A 10,197-nucleotide genomic window follows, 5' to 3' on the forward strand; every position below is an offset into this window, starting at 1 on the left:
TTAAGAATTTTCACCTCACTTAATATCATTAAGTTAGTTATTAACTTATTATAAACTACTCTAATCAAGTTTGTATCTTTTTAATTTTCATGTGGTATTATTCATCATACTCTAATTCATTGTTTTATATTTCGATTGATTTATTATTATATATTTCAATTTTATATATAAGAATAAATATTATTGAATTACTTTTTAATTTTATTTTTTATATTAAATTAAAAAAGATTTAACACAGAATAAAAATTATAAAAATAAATAAAAAATAATTTTGATTAATACTCGTTAGAATAATTCAATAAACCAAGCATGGGAATAATGTGATGGGGATAGATTTTTAATTCAATAAAACAATAGCATTTAGCGGTGGTTGGCGGCTCTAGAAGTAGAGGTGGAGAAGGGTAGTGGTGTTGATGGTAACGAGAGAGAATCGGAGGGTGGAGATGGAACCGGCAGCTGGAAACCCTAATTACGTGATGGTCCCATCGGCGGCGGCACCCGCGGCGGTTGAGCCGCAGTCACAGTTGCCTCTGGCAGTGACATCAACCCACAACTGTAAGCCACCACTCTTCTCATTTCCGAGGAGGCCAGCCCTCAGAGTTACATCCGAGTTCGACAGTGAAAGCGCCGTCTTCTTCCATAAAATTTCTTGCAAGTTGTTGGACAACCTTGCCAAGTTCAAGCTTCAATTCAACCACAGTGGTAAAGGCGACATCGCCGAACCCCAAATCAGCTTTGTTTCGAAGCACCTCAGCCTCCACTACGACCTCGAAGACCATAATGCTCTCGTTAAGACTTCCATCGATGTGGGTCCCAGATTGCAGCTCACTGCTGCTCACGATGTCAAGGTCTTACTTCTACCTCTGCATCACCCTATCTTTTGATTCTTCACATTCTCACCTCTGTCTTCTTTCTCCTCCTTAGGCTCAACAAGGAGAGGTTACCATGCTTGCAAACATCGCCCATCCTGGCTATTCACTTCAACTATCAACACCAGTTCCATCCGTTAGATTGGTCTGTATTACGAATCATATTATCTTTGAAAAAACAAACGCAAAAACACAATACTACTACTACTACTATGTTTCATCGTTTTCTTGTTTCAATTCTATCCGCAGCCAAAAGCAACCTTCAGATTTCCCCTTGGTGAGGTTTCTCTGCAAGAGAAAGAAGAGGAGGAGGCCAAGAGTTTGTTGTCAGTCAGTGGGATTCTTAAAGGACAAATTTTGAATGGAGTCGGCTCTGCCCAGTACAATGATGAAGAAGTGAAATTGAGATACAGCTACAAGGTACTTTCCTGGTTTTAGGATTATTCTTTGCTGAACGGTACTGCTTACTACCCCATCATTGTCAAAAAGTGCTGGTTAAAATTTTTTGGAACTACGAAATCTTGAGTGGGACCCACATTGTATTTTGTAGTAAATTTCAATTAATAGTGTAAATTATAGTAGAGTGTTGCTCTTGGTATATATCTTAAGTTTATTGCATTAGGTATCAATTATTTTTCCCATCATTTGTATTTGGTTGTGAGATACTACCTTGTGCCTACTATTATTGAATGTTTCAAATGCAGGACGACGAAATGTCATTTTTTCCAATACTTTCACTTCCTTCAAATGCCCTATCTTTTGCCTTTAAGCGTCGGTTTGGTCCTTCTGACAAATTAAGGTTATAACACTCCTTTAAGAACCTTTCATTTATACATTCACTGTTTTTGTTGCACTCCAATTTCTCGGTATATGATAGATAAGTTGCTTTTAACTGAGTTTGGAAAACACTATGCATTTTAATTGTACCTACATAAAGTGCGCCTTAATTATTGGGCTATAATTGTTGTCATATTGTAGATTCTTGAATATTGGGTTCCGTTTATCCTATATACTTATAACATGAGACTTTATCTTTGAAACTTGCTATGATACCTGGCATCATCTTCGGTTGGATCATCTAAATGTCAAATAAGAGAATTGTTTTTCTTATGTCTGGCAACCTTACAATGGCATAAGATCCATCTAAAAATCCTTTCAAAACTGTATTCCACAATACTTTGGGAATATCTACAAATTGACCTTATGAAGGTACATACGGAGTACAAATTAAGTTATAATCAAGCTTTTCCTTATTAAAAGACCTATCACTTCAATGTGTTTCTTTTGATCATGCTGAAAAAGATTCTAAGCTATGTTGATTACTTATTATCACAATAGAGTTTATAGGTCCATCCCATTTAATGTTAAAGCTTTGTAAGATAATTTAATTTTCAATCAAAGCACTATATTGAGCTACAATAATATGCCTTTTTTTTTTACTTCTACAAGTTACTAGTTTTCTCCAAGAAAGGTACAACATCAATTAGTGGATCTCCTATTAGCTATTTACCCTGCATAGTTAGTATCTTTGTAAGCTTTAAGAATTGTATTCCAATTTGCTTGTCGCAACTAAGAGGATATTGAGATATGTGAAGGGCACTTTGGACTATGGGTTGTTGTTTTCGAAACATGGCATAAATACTTTTGATGAAGTATTAGGCTACTCTGACTTAGATTAATGTGATGATAAAAGTGACGGAGAAGCACTGCAGGGTAAGTGTTTATAATTGTGGAGCACCTATTTTATGGTGTTATAAGGAGTCACTGTTGGCATTGTCTTTATGTGAGGCTGAATACATTGCAGCCTCAGTGGGAGGTTGTCAAATATTGTCACTTGAGAACTTGATGTCAGAAATGAAGATTAGAGAAGAGCTTAAGAAGATGCTAATAGACAACAAGTCAAGCTATAAGCGTGGTTGAACATCTTGTTACTCATGGAAGGAGCAAACATGTTGAGACAAGATTCACTTCCTAAAGGAAATCAAGAGTTGATATACTGCAATACTAATGAACAGGTGACTGATGATTGGATAGATGATAGGAGTGCAATCTATTACTGATGTAAATTAGGGGGGGAGTGTTTTAGATAATTCAGATAATGTTATGTTAGTTAAGTGGCTAGCGGGTTGTTAACCTACTACTTGTAACAGTACTATAAATAGTAATGCTGTAAAGTGATATGCAGATGTGTGAAATAAAATTTCCGATTCTGCACCTATAGCTCTTGTTCTCTCTCTCCCTTTTTTTTGATTGTGTTCTGTCATAAATATGTTATAATAGAGGTGTTTGTCAACACCATTTATCAGGAACTAGGGAGGATGTTGAGTAGTATCCTGGATGAGATTAAGAAGCACATGTTCGACAGTTTTTATAGCATTTTTTACTAGGCTACTTGGAAAAGTAATAATTATTAAGTTCTCCTATTTCCCATTCTCACAACTCTCTTAGTAACAGACAGTATCTATCAAAATCTCTGTGAGATTGTTCGTATTTAAACCCTCTGCATTAGATTGTGGTCTATGTTTGTAACTAGAGTTTACTGGTACAATGGTAGTACAGTTGGAAAAAAGCTTATTCTCTATTCTTGCTACGTGATGTGGTTGAACATTCATGTTTTGTTATTATTTAGCTTTCTCAATTTTCGCATTTATAATTGTAATCTTGTAAGTTATGCTAAAATCCCATTTTGTTTTGTCATAGCTGCTATTGTTTTATATTCCTGTTTGATTAACTAATTCAGATATTGATTACCTGCTCTAAATTTTATGCATTTTAGTATTTCAATTAACAGAATCAGTTTGCCTATTTATTGATGTGGTTTTTTCTAAATGCTTAATGTATAGCTACTTGTATAATTGTGATTCCAACTATTGGAGTGCTGTGTACAAGCGCACCTATGGTAAAGATTTCAAATTTAAAGCTGGTTATGATTCAGAGGTTCGCCTTGGCTGGGCATCTCTTTGGGTAAGTGCCTCCTTTTGCAATTATGTAATTCATATTCAATATCATGATGCCCCTTGTTATGATTATAATTCCTAGTTTTTAGTAACAGAGTCGTTTTATTTCTCAAATATTAATATTTAATTTGGCAATGACATGCATACTTACACCAATATTATTGTCTTCAATATTTATTTGATCCAAGACATAAATCTGTCAAATGATAATTAAATAAATAAAATATAAGTGGAGTGCATATACTTCTAGTGGTAGTTTCTTACACTGTCCCCGATCCATCCTTCAATGGAGCAAATCATCAAGTTAAGTAACCTCCAGGGTTAATTAGTGGAATAATTTGAGATTTAGTAAGTTTTGAACTGAGGTAATTAGAAAAACATCACATGTTGCCTATAAACAAGTTAAAGGGTTGAAAAGGATTTGTCTTATGATTTGAGAGACAATTCAGATTGTTGTTGGAGAGTCCAGGCCTCTTGAAAGTCCTGCCTATCATTTGTACTCTTTTCTGTTAGTAGAACTCTGACCTAGTTTCTATCACATTATTAGCTGACTTTTCAGCTTTAGCACTTACATTTCAGACTATAATTGTTGATAGCTTTCGAAATACATTGCACCTGCATTGTTGTTTTACATTTAGGGACCACAGAATACTGCCTCCTGCATAAGGGATGCATACATGTACTCCTTAAACTTCTTGAACCATGGTAGATAGTAGATCAATATAGGAAAATGGGTTATTGGTTTACCTGTTTCTTTTCTTGAATGTTTAACTAAATTCCTTTTAATACTTTGCTATCATCTTCTTTGTACCAAGACTTCTGTTGGAATTCCAATTCTTGATTGCTTCAATTTATCTCTAAACTGTTAGATTATAATCCACTTTTCTGTAGTGAGAAAATAGTATGTTAGGTGTATACAGAGAATTTGTGGATGATGGTGGATTCCACCAAAAGTATTGAGTTTATTATCTATTACTCTCAGTGACCACATTAGCTTAATTCAGGTTGGAGATGAAGGTGGGAAAGCCAAAACAGCTCCGATGCAGATGAAAGTTCAATTCATGCTTCAGGTGCCACAAGACGACATCAAATCTTCTGTTTTGATGTTTCGGATTAAGAAGAGATGGGACTTTTAAGGCTCAAGTGGTGGGTGACTTTAGCTGTTTTCTATGTATAAAAAAATGGGTATCTTGGCTTTGGCCAGGTCCAGGGGATCATAGTTTCATCCCTCCATAGTCCACATACTTTTTGCAAAAGTGTATTAACCATTTGATACTTCTCCAAGGCAGCTAATTTCTTAGGGGTGTAGCAGGACTGCAATTAGCTTCTGGTAACAATTTTCATCGTACAAAATTTGTAAAGATAAGTTTCCGATGTTGGCAATCCAAAAATGGGAAATTCTTCCTGCACCACCATGCATTTCTTGCGCCTCCATGTGTTTCTTCCTTCACCTCCATGCTTTTCTTCCTGCACCCTCAAACTTTAAAAAATGTTCAAATTATCCTTTTTGACATTTCTCATTAATTTTTTTTTAATTCCAGAATGCGAAATCCAGATACTTTTTATTATAGAAATCAGAAGTTAAAATTTGTTATATTTTTTGTATTATCACTAAAAGAAATAATGATAGTAGAGTCCTCAAAAGAGCGTTGCAAATAGTAAAAAAGAGACTCTACATGAGACTAATGTGGATTTAGCGTCTCAATAGAAATGAAAGTTAATGTTTTAGTGGCTATGCATTAGAGACGACCTCCAATGGGATACAAATTTACAAGGTAGTGTTGACTAAGTCTACATAAAGAAAAATATATTATTTAACTATAATGTAGGTTTAGGAGACATTAAAATGGCTGTAAAATTAAATAATTATTAAGAAGTGGGCTTTAAGTTTTTCTATCCACTTATATACTATGAAATGACATTGATACCATAGTAAGAAGTTGACTTTAAGTCTAACTCAACCTCATAAAATCAGCTTATAAGGTGAGGTTTACACTCACTTATATACTATGAAAGGTCCTAATATCTAGTCGATGTGGGATCTCCAACAATAATTAAACTTAACGTCATCATTAAGGACACTACGTGAAAAAGCAAATGTGAGTAAATTGTTTTCATTGGGGACACTACCTGGAAAACAAATATTGGTGTTGTCTAGACCTATGCTAAATTTAATAAAATATTAACTTGCATCCACTTTGTATTCCCATTCTCGACTCAGTATCATTCTGCAACTTATTTTTTGATTGCATCTACTTTGTGTCCACATTCTAGACGCTAACTTATTATTATTATTTTAATAATTTTTAATTTGCATCTACTTTGTGTCTACATTCTAGACTCAATATTATTATGTCACTTTTATTTTATTGTATCTATTTTGTGTCTCCATTCTAGATGTTAACTTATTATTATTTTAATAACGTGGACACAATGTTTGACATTTATTTTTTTGTCCAACTTGAGTAGACTTCACCCTTGCTAGTTGTTTTTTTTTTTATAATTCTCACTTTTTATTGAAAGCTAAAGTGAATTTTTCTTGTAATGTATATTTTTTTTATTATAAAACTGAGAAGTTAAAATTTGTGATTTTTTGTATTATAGATTATATTATTTGAAATATAAAATTTATATTTTGAAACATACAATCTAAAATACAAATTAATTTGTAATTTTTTTTATATTATATTATATTATTTGAAATATAAAATTTATATTTTAAAATGTGTAATCTGAAATACTTATTTATTTTGGGAATACAAATTTGTATTCCAATTTGTAGAATTCAACATTAGATATTTTTGAAAATATGGAGTGTTGAAAAAGTCATGGGTGCAGTAAGAAGTCCACTCAAGAAATTAATTATGCATTCGGTTAAAGTCCATACTACTTTGTAAGTTCTTTTTTGTCTAAACAAATTTCTTTCCTAGTTTTGATGGGATCAAATTAGGGGTAAGTTCTTTTAGAATCCCTTTCCTTTTTGGTCCTATACAAGTTTTGATAAATTCAAATTGTCAATGAGTAAGAAACATTATGAATTGCATTTGAAATTCAAAAACATATATATTATGGATGGTATATTTTAGAATTCAAAAATATTTTATGGATTTTGTACTATATAAAAAATTGTACAAATTGTACACTCTGAATATGTATTTAAATTGCTCAATTCATAAATATATTTTGAGTTGCATAATCTAAAAGTATATTTTGAATATCACAATTTGAAAATGTATTTTGTATTGTATAATTACCTTTTTAGTCCCTATATTTATGATCAATATTCAATTTAGTACAGTTATTTTTAAAAAAAATAAATTTGGTCTCAGTTTTTAAAAAAGTCTACAATTTGGTTCCTTTGTTAAATTTCCACTAACGACGTTAATTAGTGATGATGTGGCACAAAATATGTCAAATTTATGTACAATTACACTATATGTGTAATCCCCTTATGTTTCTTCATCCATTCTCCCCGTCCTATCAGAGCCTCCATCCTTTCCCCTTGCATCAACACTTCCCCTGTTTCTCTAGCATTGAATCAATTTTTCGCACCAAACAATTCACAAATGCAAATGAATTCACCTGTGTTTCGACATCAGGTCTCAAGTCTCATGGATGTCGGTGGCACATCAAGCTTACCAGATTCCAATGTCGATGATGCGATGACCTTTTATGCGTCAAGCACTGGTACACCAACCACCACAATTGTTCCCAAGACTATAAGATCATCGGGAGAGAGGCCATCGTGAGGGAGAATCCATTGTGAAGGTTGTGAAGATCGTGAAGGTCATAAAACCTTAATATTGAAGAAGGGGAAAACCCTTTGAACGATCATTGAGACGAAACCCTAAAATTGGCGAAGGGGAAAACGCTTTTGATCCCTAATTTCGGGTTGAAGTTTATAAGTTATTGTGATTATTATGTGAATCAGTGAACGCTTTTTTCTTTAAAGGTATTTCTCGTGCTAGGAATGTTCCTCCAACTGGTACCATTGCTCATAGCCAATAAGTTAGGGGTTTGATTGTTAATTAACCTGTTAGATCACCACTACTTTCGATCCAAAATCAAAGCAGTGAAAGTGAAGGGTGGAGTGGAGGTCCTGACGGGGGAGAATGAATGGAGGGAAGAAGAAAAAACTCTAAAAGTTGGTGCCTACGCGTATAGTCCACGTTTGCATATTAATGACATTGTGTGTGTCAAATCATCATCAGTTGACTTTGTTTGTTAAAATTTAACAGAAATGACCAAATTACATACTTTTTTTAAGAACTTTTGGACCAAATTGATTTTTTTAAAAACTACTATAGTAAATTGAATATTGACCTTAAATGTAGGGACGAAAAAGGTAATTATACCTATAATTTAGAAATGTATTATGGAGTGAACACTCTCGAAATGTATTTCAGATTGCACAATTCGAAATATATTTTTAGACCTATAACTTGGAGCATGTTATGAATTTTGCCATTCAAAAATTTGAAGTATGATAATTTAGGCTTTTTCCAACATCTCATGAAGGTGGATGAAGAAACCAAGAGTGTGGAGGAAGAAAATAAATAGTAGCTCAAATTAGGTTGGATGTGCCTTTTTACAAAATGTTGGATGGGGGATTTCTTTTTGCACCTTATAATTTCCTTTTCATCTTATAAATATACAAATTTTCATTTTTCCTTTTTTATGAAAAAATTATTTCAAGATTGTGAAATTTGGATACTTGTTTTCCTTTTGGATTATACAATCTGAAAGTCTTTTTTACTTTCAAATTACACAATTAAAATTAAATTTTTGCATAGATAAAAACTTATGGAGTTTTTTACTTTTAGATTGTACAATTATAAGGTTTTTTTTTTTACTTTTGAATTTTGCAATCCAAAAATAATTTTTAATTAAAAAAAACTCTCAATTGTATAATCTAAAAGTTATTTTTTGAATTGTATAATTCAAGAGTCTTCTAGATTACATAATATGAGAGTTTCTCTTGGATTACACAATTTGAATGTTTTTTTAAGTAAAAAATAATTTTAAGATTATACAATTCATGAGTGCTTTTATTCTTGAGTTCACCTATGACACAACACAACACGTAGAAAAGCAAGATGACAATAGTAAGGGGTGGCTATGACAAAGGGATAGTTTAGTCGTTTAACCACCCATGTGGAAACTATGAGGTGCAAAAAGAAATGGCTTGTGAGACGACTTAGTTGCTTTTTACACACAACATAATGGCAAATTCTCCTTGCACCTCCATACATAAACGTGAATATACATTTATGCTATTTTTAAAAAATTTAAAACCCTACCCTCACATTGCACTCCTTCACTTGGTATTTTTTTTGAACCAGCGCAACCCCTTGTTTTCCACAATGGCGGCACCCTTTAAGGAATTGTAGAGTTGCTCTCTTTGCAATATCAAAAGCATCAACCAACCTACATGGATGCATACCTAGAATATACATGTGTTATCTCAACATTAGAATTTCAGCATTAACAAATGTTGAAATGACATGTAAGGCATCAAAACAAGAAAGGCTCATCCCTCCATATTTTGAGAATATTTGTTTGCTCTAAATCCTACAATAAGGTTTCGTAAAAGAAGTCATTTTCTTAAGTGCATACCAAATCTTATAATTTTGGAATGCAATACTTTTTTTAAATGAATGCCGGATTGGCCAATCCAAAATCTCAAATCGAATTTGGGATTGTGTACCATATTGTACAATTTGGTCTGTGTTTTAAATTAAAAATCGGATTGTACAATCAGTACTCCGTCTCGGATCTAGTTTAATGTTGCGGATTGACCAATTTTATATTCATTTCTAAAAAAGATATGCACTAGATTATTCAATCCAATATAGAAAAACAAAACAAACAAAAAATATGAACAAAAGTAGTGAAGAAAACACACACAACTTATCTCAACACTCACTGTCACCACCTTCAACCATAGTCACCACGAATCAACATCTACAACCATAGTCACCACAAATCAGCGACAAACTTTCACCTTAATGAACCACAACCTCCAAAATAAATAAAAAATCACCTAAAATACAAAATCTTAATATATAATGACAAGGGTATAATTAATATTTAAAAATTATATGAATGTACAATAAGAACTAAGAACCTATATAGCACAGACACTGACATGGACACTGATACGACACGGACACAGACACGAAGATACGTATAATATAAAAAATGTAGGAGACGGGGACATGAATCTATATATTATATAATTATGAATTATATAAATTGACAATAAAGATTTATGTACACAAGTATGTTCTAGATTATTTTTTGGAGTAGAAAGATGTTTTTCATGACTACTTCAAAAAGATTTGTTTCTTATTTTTGTAATCATAATAAAA

The 10,197-nt window shown here is 32.6% G+C and overlaps 1 protein-coding gene across 1 annotated transcript; it reads left to right on the forward strand.

The window, feature by feature from the left end:
• Positions 1-305: 305 nt before the first annotated feature.
• Positions 306-5,253, forward strand: LOC137806659 (outer envelope pore protein 37, chloroplastic). The gene is made up of 6 exons (XM_068606880.1): positions 306-848; positions 925-1,014; positions 1,119-1,289; positions 1,574-1,668; positions 3,713-3,833; positions 4,831-5,253. The coding sequence occupies exons 1-6, from the start codon at positions 414-416 to the stop codon at positions 4,960-4,962; spliced, it is 1,044 nt and encodes a 347-aa protein (XP_068462981.1). The 5' UTR covers positions 306-413; the 3' UTR covers positions 4,963-5,253.
• Positions 5,254-10,197: the final 4,944 nt, after the last annotated feature.

The sequence above is a fragment of the Phaseolus vulgaris genome, chromosome 3, assembly GCF_000499845.2.
Source record: "Phaseolus vulgaris cultivar G19833 chromosome 3, P. vulgaris v2.0, whole genome shotgun sequence".
Taxonomy (NCBI): Eukaryota; Viridiplantae; Streptophyta; class Magnoliopsida; order Fabales; family Fabaceae; genus Phaseolus; species Phaseolus vulgaris.